The sequence below is a fragment of the Pyrus communis genome, chromosome 9 (assembly GCF_041283825.1).
Source record: "Pyrus communis isolate YQ-2024b chromosome 9, ASM4128382v1, whole genome shotgun sequence".
NCBI classification, from domain to species: Eukaryota; Viridiplantae; Streptophyta; class Magnoliopsida; order Rosales; family Rosaceae; genus Pyrus; species Pyrus communis.
In genome coordinates, this window is record NC_142573.1 from 28617715 (window position 1) to 28635139 (window position 17425).

At 41.6% G+C, this 17425-nt stretch overlaps 2 protein-coding genes across 3 annotated transcripts; both read right to left on the reverse strand.

Moving 5' to 3' along the window:
• Positions 1-33: 33 nt before the first annotated feature.
• PPOX (Flavin containing amine oxidoreductase family) lies at positions 34-4116 on the reverse strand. Of its 2 annotated transcripts, XR_015966403.1 has the most exons (10): positions 3465-3999; positions 3024-3215; positions 2825-2909; positions 2145-2292; positions 1977-2057; positions 1680-1848; positions 1357-1516; positions 1143-1246; positions 761-933; positions 34-569 (listed from the first exon to the last, which is right to left on the reverse strand). XR_015966403.1 is itself a non-coding variant. In XM_068479114.2 (9 exons), the coding sequence occupies exons 1-9, from the start codon at positions 3867-3869 to the stop codon at positions 270-272; spliced, it is 1644 nt and encodes a 547-aa protein (XP_068335215.2). In that variant the 5' UTR covers positions 3870-4116; the 3' UTR covers positions 34-269. The 2 variants fall into 2 exon arrangements, 1 of the variants encoding a protein (XP_068335215.2); XM_068479114.2 differs by lacking the exon at positions 761-933 and having other exon boundaries at positions 3465-4116.
• Positions 4117-16562: 12446 nt separating this feature from the next.
• LOC137740795 (exocyst complex component EXO70H1-like) lies at positions 16563-17105 on the reverse strand. The gene has a single exon (XM_068480595.2). The coding sequence runs from the start codon at positions 17103-17105 to the stop codon at positions 16563-16565; it is 543 nt and encodes a 180-aa protein (XP_068336696.2).
• Between the last annotated feature and the right edge of the window lie 320 nt (positions 17106-17425).

Consider the following 17425-nt stretch of genomic DNA (forward strand, 5'->3'; position numbering starts at 1 on the left):
GAAATAAAGACAAGAATTTTCCAAGTGTGGGTGTGAGTAAGTAGATGCTAGATAGAACTAGAAGAGTGTAGGTGGACCAAAGCAAAAGTTATTACAACTCACAAGTCACAAGTACCAAGTAAAACTAATAGACAAAATACAATACCAAAAAGGAGAAGGAACTCTATCTGCAAAGCCAGGCTGCCCGGGAAGTCCAAAGGAACATCTTAACTTCCACTTCCTAACATTGCACTTCTACAGGATACATTGCAGAATCACCGTTAATTGAACTATTTGTAAGCATATTTTGATACAAAATTAGCCACCTCAGCCGCAACATCATAAGCACCCTCAACACATCGACCCAAGGCTACACCAGTGACATAGTTGCCGCCAAGAAACAACCCTTGGGTCCCAGTATCACTTAGACCGGCTTTTGCAGCATCAAGGACATCAAAATGACCAACCAAGAACTGTGGAATAGCTTGTGGCCATACTTTCACACCCAATACAAGCGGCTCCTTAGCATTACGGTTTAGGAGGACTTTTCTCAGATCTTGATCAACTGCTTCAACAAGCTTGCTCTCCATCTGTCCGTGTTTTATTTTTTAAGAAAAGAGTTAAAAGAAGAAGAAAACAATCAAAGCCTTGGAAGCAAAAAAAATGAGAATGTGAATTACATATCCATGCGCGCTGTTCAAATAACGAGAATGTGATTTTAAATGTATATGCAAGTGCACATGGACACGAAGACAGACCAGAAGCAGCAATGGCACAATACCTTGGAAAACAAAGCCTGCTACCAAAGGACAAAACACATGTTTCTGCACACATGGCTGACTGGGACTTGTATGAAGATCCGAGATTCATGCATGATTGCTTGACTAATCAAGTATATGAAATTATGGTAGGATTTAGGTTGACGCCCAAAATGAAAGGTTCACCGGATAGTTACTGAAGGTAATTACAAAAAAGGAATCAGGATATTGGATAAAGTGGGGTCTTCTTTTAGGGTGCCGTATATAAAGTGAAGTACATTTTACAACCTCCATGACAGTTTATGAGAACCATCAATCCACTTAAATGCTATATCACCTGCCTTATCATCACATTCATGGATCTTTCCCACCACAAAATCATATATCCTATGGCAATCGTCTTACCTCTGACAAAATTCCAGGATTGGTGGCACCTCCAATATAGTTCAAGAGCAGAACCCTTCCAGGTGGTGCACGATTAGGAAAGAGTGATGAGCTGTATATAGTTCCTGCAAAACCCAAGAAAACCCATGGAAAAAATCAGCAAGAAATGGTGATCGCTGATGTCAAGCATAGTTATAGGCATAGATAATGAATTCCTAAACCAAATCGAATCTACCTAAAGTTTTCAGCCCCTGGCTACGAGGATGCAGTTGACCAAAGCCCTTCAGTTCACCATCTATCAAGCAATCAGTCCGAATTGCTTCTTTTGGATATGAAATAGAAACTGCTGCAACTGGTGGGTAATAAAATTTTGATAGTGCATCTGCAGCAGCAGCCTGCAAAAAAGAAACAAGATGAGAAACCCATTGATTTGTCTTGTAAATCACCACTATTAGAAAAAAACTTTGACCAACCACCAACTGTAAATGCCTCAAAATCAAGATTTAACTGTCAAACAAGTGGCAGTAAAGATAAGAAACATGTAGGGCAGAAGCATACAGATAGAGGTCGCAATAAACCACTTGCTACATAGGATGGAACAGTCATCACAACACTTCTGCTCAGAACTGAAACCAATCCTTCTGGTGTTTCGTAGGTCAAAGTGTACCCTCTATCCAATTTACTGATACTTGAAAGCTTCCAAGATAATTTTACTTTGCTGCCCAACCTGCCAACACGATAGAATACAGTACATCATAGCTGTGAAATACAACACGTGTGTTCTCTCCTTGCCAACAAAAAAGGATGACCAACCAACTAGAGTAAGAGTATTTATCCTTTGTTGAAAGAAAGTACCTTGTAGAAATTGCATCCGGCAACATACCAAGTCCCTTCCTAAAAGATCCAACTGTTTGGCCCTTTGGTTTCGGAAGACGCCTTTTGAAAAACTAAAATTAGGGCATTGATAATAAACTTTACGAGTTAAATCATAAAATAACTTCAAAGAAACAAATATATTATTACGGATCTCGAGGTGTCTTAGGGGCATGATTCCTCCCCTGGATTGCTTTAATGGCACCACCAATGATACTACCTCCATTTTGCTCTAGCTGCCAAACTTTTCCGAATGCTGCTTTCATACTCAGTTTTGAAGGATCACCCGCATAAACACCTGAATATGACAAAAGTTTCAGGGCAATTAAGAAATTACTATAACCAGCTGACCAAAAGCTACACCACTTTAAAAGCTTAACAAGCATATACCAAATTAACTGAACAGCTTTTACAGGAAGGTTTATGCGGTTACTTTGACAAGTATAATTCACGTAGATAAGTGAGCATGGCTGAATAAATGAATGTGGTCAAAATTCAGATCCTGTGTGAAAAAATGGCAGTTCAGTTAAAAGTGCCTTTTAAAATTTGTGAAAGGTCACATTTCTGTGATGGACCATTTGATGTCACATGGTGCTTGCTTGCATAAATAACAAAAAGGAAGAAGTGCAATTCAACAGTGCAAACAATTCTTTTTCATTTCTGTTTTTGATTCAAGTTTGAATGGGATATGCAACAATTAGGTTGGTTTGAGTCCGAACCGATCTTAGGATCCCAACAGAAGGAAGAAGCAAACGAATATTGGAGTAACTAGAAAAATGCACGAGGAGAAGTTAATGATGTAGTCATAATTATTCAAAAATGGAGATGACCTGAACAAAAAGGCTCAATTAAGCGTTCAAAAACCTCATCGCCAAGATTACGACGAACAAACTCTTCAACCGATTCTTCGCGACCCTGTCACTTTTGTCAAAGATTATGTGAAATGAGCAGTACAGTTGAGGAATTGAGGAATAAGTGAGAACGGCAACATAATAAATGAAAAATAAAGTAAAAAGAAAGAGAACAAACTGGAGGAGGCGGAGAAGGGCGAATGCCAAGAGCACCAAAGGCGGCCCTGAGTTTGCCACCGATGCTCATCAAGTCAAAGAAAGGTATGTCAGCTGGGCTGGACGGCACGGGCCTCAGCTTGCCATCCCACAACACGAACCTAGGTGCATTTGGATCCCCCAGAACCAGATCATCCTTCAAACCACAGTCCACCTACCAAACACAAGAAATACCCAACACACAAATCAATACACATACATTATACACACAGTCATTACTCATACAATTAGAGGAAGAAACTGAATGCCCCTACCACTAGCTAAACATATACTAGCAGTCTAATCTAAGTTCTAATTCACTAATTTGCAATTAATTAATTCAATGTAAGTGTTAAAATGTAAATGTAAATGCAAGAACGAGAACTGTGCCAGAGCAGAAAAGAGAAGTAGAGAAGGGCAATACCATCATGGTGAGCATGGGATCGGACGGCTGAAAACTATTGGGGCCTTCTTCCCAGAGATAGCCGTCCTTCTCGACGGTGATGATGTTGCCTCCCACCCGGTCCCTGGCCTCCGTGACTATGACATTCGGGACGGCGTCGCCGTGCTTGGTAGCCAGCACCTGAGCGATGCAGAGCCCACTGATTCCACCGCCCACCACCACGCAGTCAACAGAAACCGACTGTGTACCCTCTCCATTGATCCCCGACGGCGATATGGTCGACTCTTTGGCCACCGAGCATCGCAACTTTAGGGAGGGGGAAGTTCTGTTTGGTTTAGAATCCACCACATAAATGGAGGGAGGTCGGTGACAGTGAGGTGCAGAGAAGAAGAGAGGCTGAGTGGCCGCGATCCTGGCGGTGCTCATGGCGATTGGTTGGCAGTGACCACCACCGGCGTCGACTGAGATAGACAGAGGGCACCCAACCACCGTTTTCTTATCTTTACAAAAACTCTAGTGTCCCAAATCTTATTTTTGGCTTCGATGTATTTTTACGAATTGACATTTTCCTATATATTATGTTATACAATGTTATGATTCCATGCAATTGAGTTGCAACTATGCCCACCCATTTTTCCTAGTTTTTCATTCACTTCATAACTGAAACATACATGACAAATGATTTGTATGTGAGTGACGTCAAATGTGACATTTCATTCCAGTAAAATTTAGAGTTTGTCTCCTAACATTCAGCTCTAGTTTAAATTTAGTTCAAAAACTAAAAAACTGTTAATTTAAGTATCTAAATTTTACAAAACCTACATTTGATCCTTGCCTTTAACTTACATAAAAAAGTCTATTAGTTTGATGGAGCTTCTAAAACCCTAAGGGTGTGTTTGTTTGGCATCACTAACCTTCACTGGACTGATTGGACTAGTGATTATGAAGTCCTATGTTTGTTGCAGAGAGAGACTAAGTTTAATGGGACTCATGAGGACTACAGTGGACTAGCACCTTCGCTAGAAGGTCTTAGCCAATCCCCCCCAAAAATGAGAGGACTGCTAGTCCCGTCTTTTCCTTCTTTCACCAGCAGTAGCCTCACCAACAGATCCTCACCAGCAGCAGCCTTTTCTTTGTACTATGTCTTCTTTTTGCACCAACAGTGTAACAACCCGTCCCGGATTTGACGAATTGGAAGGGCAATTTGGTAATTTCATTTTGGTTGTGGGATATTTGTTTGAAATGTTGCATTATGGCCTTAATTGGTGTGCCCAAGGGGGCCCACCCTTTGATTTTATCCCCCGACCCATTACTCATTCTCATTTTCCCTCTCTCCGTGAGTCATCTCTTTCCCTCTCTCTGTGAGTCCTCCCTTTCCCTCTCCTCTTCACTCTCGGTGCTCTCTCTCCTTTCCGAGGACAATACACACATACATACACGAACTGTCATCAACATCATAGCTAGTTCGTCACTCCGTTTGCTCCTTCTTGTCTTTGTCAACTCTGCAATTAGGCTTATGCGATGAAACAACGACTTCCTCTGACGGCTTAATTCGAAACCCGATGAACCGAGGTGAGTTTGTTAAGTTTAGGTTGTATCTTCATCTCTAGTGAGAGTTTCTGGGAACCCAAGTTGTTTTTGAGCTAAAAAACCAAAGGTTTTAACCCTGTTCATACGTGTTCTTCTCATTTCCAGTTTTCAGGCGAAACCCGACAGCTTTTGAGCCAATTTCCAGCTAACTCTGGCCACTACTTGGGGAACCAAAGGAATAATCCTAATTTACTCTAGTTTTTCTCTAATTTGGTGGGTAGATCATAGGTTGTAATCGAGGTTCGAGGTTGACGTCTTCGTGAAAACCGATCTTAAAACTGAGGTTGACTCGACCCGATAGCCTTAAACCCAAACACACAACCCTAGTCCGGCCCAAAGATTTGGGCAATGGAACCCAACCCAATTGTCAAACCCAAACCTGAAGCTTTTTGGCCTAGTTTAAGCCCAATTACATATCCCAAGCCCAAACACCAACCCAGCCCAGAAACTAACCCAAAACCCAGGCATCGCGTGGGCATGCGTGAGCTCATGTCTTGGTTGGTGCATGGAGCACATGCGCCTCCACTAAAGGTACTGTGCTTCGCCGCCGTCTATGGCAGCGTTGACGACCCAAAATGGTGCGTGGCCTTCTAGGCCGCCACCCTATGACAACGCATGAGGGCGCGTGCACGTAGAGGTACTCGAGGTCGCCTCTTATGTTTTTCAACGTCCTGAATCCGTTTGTGACATCCGTTTCCCAAAATTCAATTGTTATGATAGTGTTTTATTAATTGGACCTTTTATATGTTTAGGTGCATTTGTTTATGGCATTTTCGTCCTCTCTTGTTTGCACGGCTCTTCGCCAATAGTGTAAGGTGAGTGGAACCCTTCTAAAATCCATATTTTACTATTAGAAATGCATACATGAAAAGCATGATTTAATGGTTACGTTTTATGAAACGTTTACGAGTAAATTAATTTTACACTTTATGATATTCATGCTTTATTGATTTTATGTTCTTCGTAGTATATATGATTGATGACTATATACTACGAATAGGTTTTACGATATGACGTTGTAGCTACCGAACTCCAATTAGGATATATATATATATAGTATGTTGATGTCTTTACGTACTTATTTAGTAGTTATTCGAATGTTACTGCCTATGGGCAAATGATACTTTTATATATGCCTTCGGGTGGGTGCTGTAGGAGCCTACGGGCGATTGATACTTATATGCCTTCGGGTGGGTGGTGTAGGAGCCTAAGGGCGGAAGATACTTATATTAGCTTTGGTTGGGGGTTGTGGTGCCTACAGGCGGAAGATACTTATATTGGCTTAGGCCGGGGGTTGTAGTGCCTACGGGTGGAAAATACTTATATTGGCTTCGGTCGGAAGAGTTCTATATGCTTTCAGGCAGGCACACTATATATGATATATGTTTTACGAAGTTTTATGGCATGCTAGGGTTTTCGGAAAACCTATTACTTATTATGTTGTATGAGTTTTCTAAACCTGGGGGTTAGTACATTAAAGATTAACTATTTTCGTATTACTTATATATCACCTTGGTCCACTCATGTTTTGTTTTACGCCCCCTCAGGACTTAGAATCGAAGCGTACAATCTCGGTGTCAAGGCACTCCCGCATCGGCATCTTTGAGTCCTTTCGGTGTAGGACCCACCTCTTTCTTCATTCAATTTTATGTTTTATATTATTCCTTTATAGTGTCTAGGATTAGTTGTATGCTTTGAACACGTTCCATAATTGCATAATCATTGTATTTAAATTTATAAGTATTGTTTATATTTATTATTTTTCATGCATCCTAATATGGCTTCGTCACCTTTGGGTGTTGGCTAGCACGTGCATACCCTGGTGTTTGGAGAATATCAGGGTTGGGCATGTCAAACAGCCCTACCATCCCCAATCATCTTCTTCAATAGTGGTGGGCAGTTGTTTAATTCCCCGTCTTCTTCTCTGTCTTCTTCTTGCGCCTACAGCCCCACTTACCCTATTCATTTTCGTCGTCTTGCAAATTAGGGATTCGTTTTGTAGCAAGATAGGGGAGATTATTTTGTCTTGCACATTGGGGATTCTTCCTAATTCATCTTGCTTTGTCTGTTTGATTAATGTTGTTATGTCATTTCATGAATTTGCAGGAACAAGTTTGATTTTTTGGTGTCTGAGTTGTTATTATGTTTGATCAAGTTCATCAAATATGATTTATATAACATATTTTTCTTCATTAATTTTGAAATGTTAATTAATTTGAGCATTTGGGTTCTCCAAAATAAGTGTGATCTGGGAAACTCAATCTTTATCTTGGTAGGGAATGAAATACGATGGTGGTTCATGTAATCCTTGCTGCTTATGTATATTTTCTAGGATTCTCAATTGCGAAGTGCAAAGCAGTCAATTTTGATTGGTGATTCATCTGATTTGGGGATGTTACACATTACCTCTACTACTTCAATTTGAATTTTTTTTGAAAAATTATTACTTTGTTTTCTGTGTGATTTTGATTCTCACTTTTAAGAATTCCAATTTTAGTGGTGTTACTAAACAACTTGCTGCCTTGCTGGTTTGGTATCTTTTGCAACCAAAGAAGTTAAATTCTTTGTTCTTAGTTGCAACATTTTCTTAGGGTTAATTCTCTACAGAGAGTCAAAACTCATTCTTTTGAAAGTTAGATTTGTTCTTTGTTTACATGTTAAGATGAAACAAACAATTGGAAAACAAACTTTTTGACTATATAGTAGAAATATGCTCGGACCATCAATTTGAACAATTGATTGAATGGATGGTTATTTGTGAAGTTCCTGTGTTATGGGAAGTAAAAATATAAAAGGAAGCTGAAATTAATTTTTTGAGCCAAACAAAATTTCTAGTCTGGGACATAGTCTGCTGCTGCACCAAACACTTCACTATTCTTATTATGCTTAGTCCAATCCAAGCGAGTCCAGTTTAGTCCCTGAAGCTAGTCTAGCCCAAGATAGTTTGGTGCAACAAATGCACCCTAAATGCTTATATTAATCATACCTGGACTTCATCAAACTTTCTCAAAACCTAAAAAAAAAGGTAAGTTCAAGGACAAGATGGTAATCTAACAACATAATAAAGATTGTTAGGACACGAAATTCGCTAACTTATCACAATAGAAATGTGTAGTTGTATGGAATTTCTTGGGCAGTGGTTCGAAAGAACACATTACACTTCATATAACCAATTTCGTCAGTTGTGTAGCAAGTAGCACAACACTTTAGGAATTAGTGTAAACCCAAAAGACTGTTGTGCACTTGGCAGGGATAAAACTAGTAGACTGTGTAGTATGTTGACAGGCAATAGAGTTTTGTATGAGCAAACTAGCTGTTAATCTTTCACAAGAATGTGCGGTTGTATGAGTTTGCGCGACTTAATTGCTTGAGGGGTAAGACGTAGGCAATCTTCCAGAATTTGTAGGCTACTCAGTGAACTGGCAGCAAACTTTAGGGTTCTAAGGATACACAGAGATCACAAATTGGTCACATACAAGGTGCTCAGTTGCGACTGCTAACTGGTCACATCAAGGATGCTTAACTGCGTTGAACCTCTATACGTAGCCAAAGCTAGGATTCCATATCCACGTAGAGATTGCATGTATGTCACGCTGGAGATGCTCAGCTGCTAATGCTAGTATGGTCACGTCAAAGGCGCTTAATCGGGATGTTCCTCTATGGGCAGCGGGAACACTATTCCGTAACACAAAGATCGTTATTTGGTCATATATAGGATCCTCAACATTGGTTTCATCACATTAGGGATGCTCAAATACGGTTCATCTTCATGGGCAACCATCTAACGAACAAACTACGTTGTATGCCTCCTCCGTCTCTGAGGCTTGGATCCCTAAAGACTAAGCCAAAGGCCAAAATCCTTTAGTAAGCTAAGTCTTAAAAAGACCATTGTGGCTAATTCTATGGATGTCGGCACATGCCATTGTGTGCCCAGTTACACCAGGGCAGCCTGAACCATCAACGTCTGGATATTTGAAGTGCTAGTTTACCCTCTCCTAGAGGGAGAGTATGGTTGGTTCCCAGAGGGTGCAATTCCTGCGATAAGTCCCGTGTAAGGTGCGATCTTCATTGAAATGCAAAAGTGATCAGTTGTTATAGGCATGCAGTCGAACCAGGCTTGTGAATGACTTCTTTGATCTTCAAATAAACGTATCAACTTTGCTGAAAGGTAGAAACTGCATAATAACTGGATAATCCTCGGCATGCAAGGTCTTGTTCGTCGAGCTGCTTGAGTCATTGAACTTTGAAAGGCTTGGACAGGGTCTATATGGTAATGACAAAATGTGGGATCCGTCGTTTTGGAGCCTTACCGTCGGGTAGTGATAAAAGCTTTTTTAGGATCAAGTTTCGGGCTATAACTATAAGATTCGTCCTCTTATTGTAGCTAAAGAGGAACTACTACTGGTAGCATGTGACACGGGTAGTAACCTTCTTGCGTTAATTATCTGATAGGTTATGTGTGGTCATCTTTTTTATGTTCTACTCGGGAGTAGGCAATAGAGTATTGATGCTCAACATGGTAAGATTGGGATGAATGATTGCTTCTGAACCGAATACAAATGAAAAAATAGTTTCGTTAGTTGCTCGTTGTTTGGTTGTGCGATACACCCAAAGAACACTGGGAAACTTGTCTGGCCATTTTCCCTTCTTATCTGACAGGGATTTCTTGAGGTAGTCGAGGATTGTTTATTGGATGCCTCAACCTGCTCGTTGCCTTAGGGATACCTCGACGTAGACATGTATTGCTTTATGTCATATTTCTTGAAGAACTTTGCCAAATCTTTGCTGAAAAATTGCAGGCCATTATCTATGACGATAGCTTGATGGATGCCAAACGGGCAGATAATGTTCCTTTATATGAAGCGCTCTGTGTCTGTCGGAGTTGTGGTCGTCATGGACTTGCTTTCACCCCTTTGGTGAAGTAGTCAATTGCCATAATCATCATGCCTTTGCCCCCTAAAAGGGGGCAACATTGGCTTTACCGTGTTGATTGCCCATTGCATGAACGGCTAAGAACTCGTTTACAGGTGTAGTTCGCTGGTAGGTATTGCTGGTACCAGCTTGTAGCGTTAGCAGCTGTCGTACTTTTTCATAAATTCCTTAGCGTCTTGGTGTATTGTTAGCCAATTGTAACCTACGTTAAAAGTCTTCTACCCTAAGGAGTGGCCTCTTGAGTAGTTTCACAAATGCATTCATGGATTGAGCTTAGAAACTTCAGGTTGTCAGGAGGTTTTAGGCAACAGAGATGTGGTCGAATGAAAGATCTTCGAACGAGCATGTCGTTCAACATGTAGCGGCCTGCTGCCTTTGTTTGGAGCTTTCTAGACTCCAATCTGTCTGCGGGGAGTGTCCCATTGGACAAATAGTCTATAATAGGGTATTGCTATCTCAGAGTTGTACTAACTTATGACACCTCGACTGCTGGTTCTGTTTCTATGCTTGACTTTTCCAAGTGCTCGACTGGAATAGAGCGTCTAAATTGATGATCAAAGATAGAGCCTAGGTCTTGTTAGTGCATCTACGTAAGATTTTTCTTCTCGTGGAACTTGAGTAAGGGTGTAGGCGTGAAACATTGTGAGTTGCTTTCATACCTTTTCGAGGAGCTGGGCCATCCTTGGATGTTTGATTGCATACTCCCCAGTAGCTTAGCTATGATTAATTGAGAATTGGAATAGATTACGAGCTTTTTTACTGCCAGGTATTTTGCTTCAAATGCTTGCCGGTAAAGCCTCGTATTTAGCTCCGTTATTGGATGCCTTAAAGTCTACATACCACAGACATAATTATCGACGGAACAGTGAGTTGTAGAGCTTGAGTCAATGTAGCAGGAAGCCATGAAGTATGATTCTCACAGTTGGGAGCTATGGTGCAAGATAGGTGCGACAAGGAGCCGCGAAGCTGGGGTCGTGTTACGAGTAACATAAGGTGGTGCTCTATTGTCGATATAGGTACACTCAAAGGCCGAGTTATGGAGCAAAGGTCGATTAAGGCTGTGTGACGCTCAGCAGAAGATGGTGCTCAACTGCTGGTGTGAGGTCATTCTAGGGCCGAGTTGCGCGCAATAGGAGGTGGTGCTCAACTGCCTACGTTGGGCCATTCTAGGGTCGAGTTACGGAGCAAAGGCCGACTGGGGCCGTATGACGTACAGTAAGAGGTGGTGTTTAACTGTTGGTATGAGGCCGTTCCAAGGCTGAGTTGCATGCACCAGGAGGTGGTGCTTAACTGCCAGTGCTGGGTTGCCCTTATGTAGAGTCTTCTAGGGTGATGAGGACAAGACTTGTTTCCGACACTTGGTGGTTGGAGGAACTTTCCCGTAGGTTAGGTTAATGCACATTTCTAGTGTTTGTCTGCCCTTGGCACGCCTTCGGGCTGATTTATGCGTTTGTCGGAATAGACTTTGCGTCCGTTAGTGTTTACGCCTTTATTGTTGCGCGTCTGGATTGGGTAGATTAGTACATCATGAGGATGACTGCATGCGTCTGAAGGTATGACTTGAGCTTTTGGGTTGCAACAACTAGCAGCAAAGTCAACTTTTGAATTTTGGGCATTTGATTGCTTCGATGAGAGCTTTTGAACCGTGGAATACAAGTAGTTGGGCCTCAGTTCTTCTTGTATAAATGTAAAGCTTACTTCTGCTTCAGATGTCGCCAAGCATGTAAATAAGTTCTTCGCTGCTTTCGGCTTAGATAGTAGGATGTGATGTCAGGTACTTCTTTAAGTCCTGAAATGCTTCATCTCACTCATTATCTTGTTGCACATTCTTGATTGTCTCAAAAAAGGTTTACATCGGGACGGTGGATCGCAATGGGAAACAATTGAGTGTGGCTACTCGCCTGGTCAAACCTTGATACTTCTTTCAAAGCAATAAGGGACTTCATATCCAAGATTGCTCATCGGCCTCATATGTGCATTTAGCGGGGTTGGACTTTGTCTTGTACTCATTGAGGATGTTGAACGCCTCCGCCAAGTTGTTGATGTGGTCAGATCGCTGCTTAGGGTCAAGCAAAATGTGCTCGGCATCTTCTTGACCTACTTGCTGTTATTGCTATTCGGTTGAGGTATAATCGTTTTTTTACACCTCAGTAACCTCTACCGGGTAGAGAACTTCTTTTTCCACTTATTCAAAACTTGTACAATGCACCGTCAGGATGTGGCCTGGTTTAATTTGATCTCTCCGACTCATTTTCCTAGGATGCGGAATCAAATTTTTTGGTAGTCGACAGAAGTTACCGCGCTTAGGTAGTCGACAGAGGTTACCGCGCTTAGTCTCACTAGCTAGTGCCGACCTAGAATCCCGTTATACAAACATAAGTCACTAACTATTATGAATGTCTATTTGAGACCATTAGGAGTGTTTACATGTCGAGTTTTACTTTGCCGATAGCAGTCAATGTGTGACCGTTGAATCCGTCTATTTGGCATATCATCGTGTTTCCAAGCCCATCTGCTGAATGACTGAAAGTTAGAGTAGGTTGGCTATGCTGTCATTGCCCATCATTGTTCTGTTAACTATGACGTAGACCTATTGAACATATACAACCAGAGCATCGTCGTGTGAGAAGTCTACACTTTCGGCATCCTGCTCGATGAAGCCAACAAGGGTTCAGGGTTGACGTCGGCTGCTAGACTTGTGAGATTGATATGGCCTACTAGATCTTCGTCTTCTTGGACTTGTTGGTGGCCTCCAAGTGCTCGGATTCTGCAAAGATGTTGTTCATTCGAATCGTCTTGGCAGATGGTTTTTCGTTTGCGTCTGCGTTCCTCCTAGGCTGCGTAGCTGGTTTGTCCAGATATTTGTCATATTTACTATCCTTCACTAGCTTCTCTAGATAATCCTTCCAAGTATAGCAGTTGTCGACCCTAGGACCTCGGTGGAATGCGTAATATTTGGTGTGATCCAACTTGAAAATGTCTCATTTCGTCTATTTGGGTAGCTTAATCCGAGGTTTGCTCTTAAGGTTGCAGAGGATTTGGTTGATCGGGATCGAGAACTTGGTGTAGTTCTTGGTGGTCGGGGACCGGTCTCTGCGCTTAGCCCCTTACTTGCTTTTGTCATTGGACTGCTTCTTGTTTACCTTCTTTTGGGCTACTTCTAAATCATTCCAAGGCTGCTCGGATGGCTTGTTTGCTCGTCAAACTTCGTCCCTAAGTGCATGATTATTTACCATAGTAAATGAGTCTACCAGAGTCAAAACTTTTTCCATGATTAGTTCGCCAAATCATAGGTGGTCTGCTGGGAGTCATTTTTAGAAGGCTATGCTAGCAATCTAGTCGTTGCAGCCGACTATCTTTGCTTTATCTGCCTTGAACCTCTTCACGTAGTCACTGAACGACTTTTTTGGGTTTTTCTTGATGTTGAACAAGTGGTTGGACTTCTTTTTAATCGAGTGGTAGGATAAGTATTCTTTAGTGAAAACCAAAAAAAAGTTCATTGAAACTCCGGATGGACCATGGTGGCAGGGTGTAGAACCAATTATATGTTTCACCTTGTAGGTTGATGGCGAATATCTTGCACATGAGCGTGTTGTTGCTCTGATAAAGGATCATGATGCTGCGGTAGTGTTTTTTAGTGCCTCTCCAGGTCTTTGTCTCCCTTGAAAAAAATGAAGCGTGGCATGTTAAACTTACGTGGCAGCTCCATTTACTCGATCTCGTTCGTGAAGGTAATTATTTATGGTGGTGACGTTTCATCGAAGCGCTTCATCAATGGTTTTGAAACGTTGGAATTCGCACAGTCGCTCAGTTAGGAGCCTCTTTACTTCATTCTGAATTTGCCTCTACTGGGGTAGTAGGCTTTTCGGCTCGTCTATGTTGTAGTTGCGGTGCATGTGGTTCATTCTTGGCAGGCGAGCAAGTTGTTCGTGCTTGCACTAAGCGCAGACTGCCAGTTGAACTTGAGAGCAATATTGAGTGATTGTTTCTTCCATCAGTCATGTTGCCTACTCCGATACAAGGTGGATGATGCTTATTGTGAGCTTAGTCGGGAATGAACAATTCGCCTGGAAAGTTGTCCATGTTGGTTATCGAAATGGCTTCAACCGTGAATGTACATTTACCTGTGGGCCTAACTGGGAGTGCATGCACCTCTGTGCTCTAAGACGAGAGTCTGCATTATCCGGAGGGCCTAAGCAGTATTGTACGTTGCCAGATCGCTCTGTTTGTGGTTGGTTGATGGGTTACCTACTGAGACGTCGTCTGCCCTTATCTTGTTTCAGGACACTTCGTTTGGGGCATGCTGCATTTCAGTGCGCTGTAAGAGTTGATTCACCAAGGTCATTTGATGCGAGAGGGTGCTTGTCAACTTCAGGACCTGTTAGGACAAGTGTTGTTCATCATTTGGAGTGGAAAAGCTTAGATGGTATGCGTCTCCTTGAGTGATGGAAGTGTAGTGGAGTTCGGGTGCTAGATTCTAGCTGGGATTGATCAAATCTGTAGTGTACATAGGCGCGGGGCTGCCTGCTGGGTACATGGGTGTTAAGCCTTTGCTAAACTTAAGACTGCTGCTGCATCGGTATTGCTTTGGACTGCGATTGCTGGTTGGGCCACAGCCTGCTAGGCTGGTGATGTTGCACCGTGGGTTTGCTGCTCTGTAGCTTCTTCACCGTGGGCAGGGAAACTTCATACGTTGCTGCTGACATAGCCATAATGGGTGTCCTAGATGGTAGTGGTGCGACTCTTGTCGTGGTAAGCCTCAAGGAGTGACGACGTGGAGCCATGTCGTGATCCTCATCGTCTAGTCCGTATCCTTAAACGTAGAAGGTTCCGTTTATAGTGGTTATTGAATTTCCCGTCATCGTATCTCTTCCCCAGGGTAAGAAAATTCTATAGCAAGGTACGTGTGGGGAAATCTACGAATGAACAAAGAAAAGTAGAAACGTTGAATGCAAGTCTTTTTCTAGTGCTTAAATCAAACTCTCAATGAAAGCCTCAATTTGTTGATGCAAATTTCGGCAGTCTTCAGTCTTGACGAAAATGTACTTGCAAAAGAGTCAACACCTTTGGTCAAAGAGCAAAAGCCTCATGGGCCTACGATGAGTGGGGGGACATCATGGTTTTTCTGTATGTAGAAAAAAGGGAAGTGTTTAGGGTTTTTCTGTATGTAGAAAAGACGTCCAATTTTTGTGTGGAGAAATGAGGTGTTTATAGGGAGAGCAACCAACATTAGGGTTAGATTGGTGAGAATATTCTCAAGATATTGTGTAAATAATATCTTGGAAATAAAGGTAATTATCCTAATTAAATATAATTAAGATTACTTACTTGATGGGGTTTGTCTTCAATTGGGAGTATTAATAATATGATTTAGGGATAATCCTATTATTAACTACTTTGACTTTTCCATGGGCAGTGGAGCTCTGAGTAGTCGTAGTCTGCAGCCTGTATGTCCTAAGATGTTGAGCTATGTGTGGGATGACTGCTCATTTAATAAGGGCAATTTTGTCTTTTTAGCTAAAAGTCCACATGTCGCCTTCAGGAATTTTGGGATTATTTTTTGCTCTACAAACGATATTTTATACTAAGGGGAAATGGTGAGCTTAGTCTCATAATGAGTTATGAATAATGTAGTTTAAATTTGCCTTTGGCGAGAATCGAACCTAAGACCTCTCACTTATAAGTGAAGAGAATTACCATTAAGCCATGATACTAAGTAGTAGTAGTTCAACATAAGTTTTTTTTAGTACATCGAGATATTTTTACACTAAGGGGGTAAGGAGTTCTGCTAAGCCACACAATGGGCAACCTAATTTGGTATCGAATTCGCCGTCTACGAGATTCGAACCTAAGACCTCTCACTTCCAAGTGAATAGGAATACCACCATACCGTAGTAATGAGTGGCAATTCAACATAAGTTTTAAATAGCCACTTAGTACTACGGTGTGGTATTTCTCTTTATTTGTAAGTGAAAGGTCTTAGGTTTGACTATCACTTAAGGTGAATTTGAACCACATTATTGTTAACCCATTGTGAGGCTAAGCACACTCATTCTCCTTTGTATATATAATATTGTTTGTTGAAAAAAAAAAAAAAACTTATGTTGAACTTTGTTATTTAAAACTACCTATCGACTTTTGATACTATTTTTAAAATCGCTAATTTTTTTGTTATTTTCTACATGTGAAAAGAATTAACTAACCCTGTAGTCTTAATCCCTTGCTTCGTTCCATTCCATTGCTCGAGACTAGGGGTGGGCAAACGGGTATAGGAACTGCGGGTCGGGGCGGGTAATCACGATTTGGGACGGGGCGGGTTGGTTCTAGGGAACAATCAGGTAGGGCGGGCCATGCCCTTTTCATTTACGGGGCGTGCCAAGTCCATATACTTAGAAAAACGAGTACCCAAACCGACTCGTTTCTAATTATAATGAACAACCAAGATTTAATGATAACCTATCATCTAATCTCAACTGTTGGTTTCAACCCTAGTTTCTACCTGAGTCCAAGGTTCCAAAATTCACTCTCTCAGTCTCAGCTACCTCTCTATCTCCCACAATCTCTCTCCCCAAACCTTCTTCTTCTTCTTCTTATTCTTCAAGTTCTTAATCCCAACTGGGTTAACCAGTTCTTGATCTTTGTCTCTAGAATGTTCCAGTCCATCTTCTGAACCTGTGAGAGTGTCATCTTCTCGATGTCAAGGAGGTAAAGGCTTTCATTGAAGATCGATTTTCTGATAATGTTGTAAATTCTCATGCACTCTTTGCCGTATTCGGATGCGATCATGCAATCGACAATGGATTTCAAATCAAACATCGCGACCCAAGAGATGTGGTCCACCGACTCGTCCTTCGACTCAGAATCTTGATCTGATACGTTAGTCCTAGTCGAGGCTTTGGAGGACCGGTTGGAGACTGTTTCGACGTCTAAATACTCCCGATTGGCGGACAAAATCTGGTAAAACTCTTTCTCAAGACATTTCATGACGGATTGCATGAGATTTTGAGCTCGAATGAGCTTTTCGACATTGGTGGTTTGGGAGATGAGGAAATGCTGCATGGCGATTAGGGCCTTAACGATTTCGATGTTCTCTTCCATTAGTGAGTCGGAGAAGCTGTGGCGCGGCGACGAAGGCAGCATGGCGGTGGTTCTGGAGGGAGAGTCTGAAGGCAACGGAGACAAATTTGAAAGACAAAGTCCTCATTCCTTTTTGTGGTGGTTTTGTAAAAAAAAAAAAAAAAAAAAAAAAAAGACAAATTTGAAAGACAAAGTCCTCATTCCTTTTTGTGGTGGTTTTGTTAAAAAAAAAAAAAAAAAAAAAAAAAAAAAAAAAAAAAAAAAAAAACCAAAAGACCCTTGGACCTAACCCGGATTGGCCCGGGTTCGATTTGATTCCTGTAATGAAATATGATGTACCCAGCCCAACCCGTCCCATTTCTTTTAAGGGAGTTTTAAAGAAA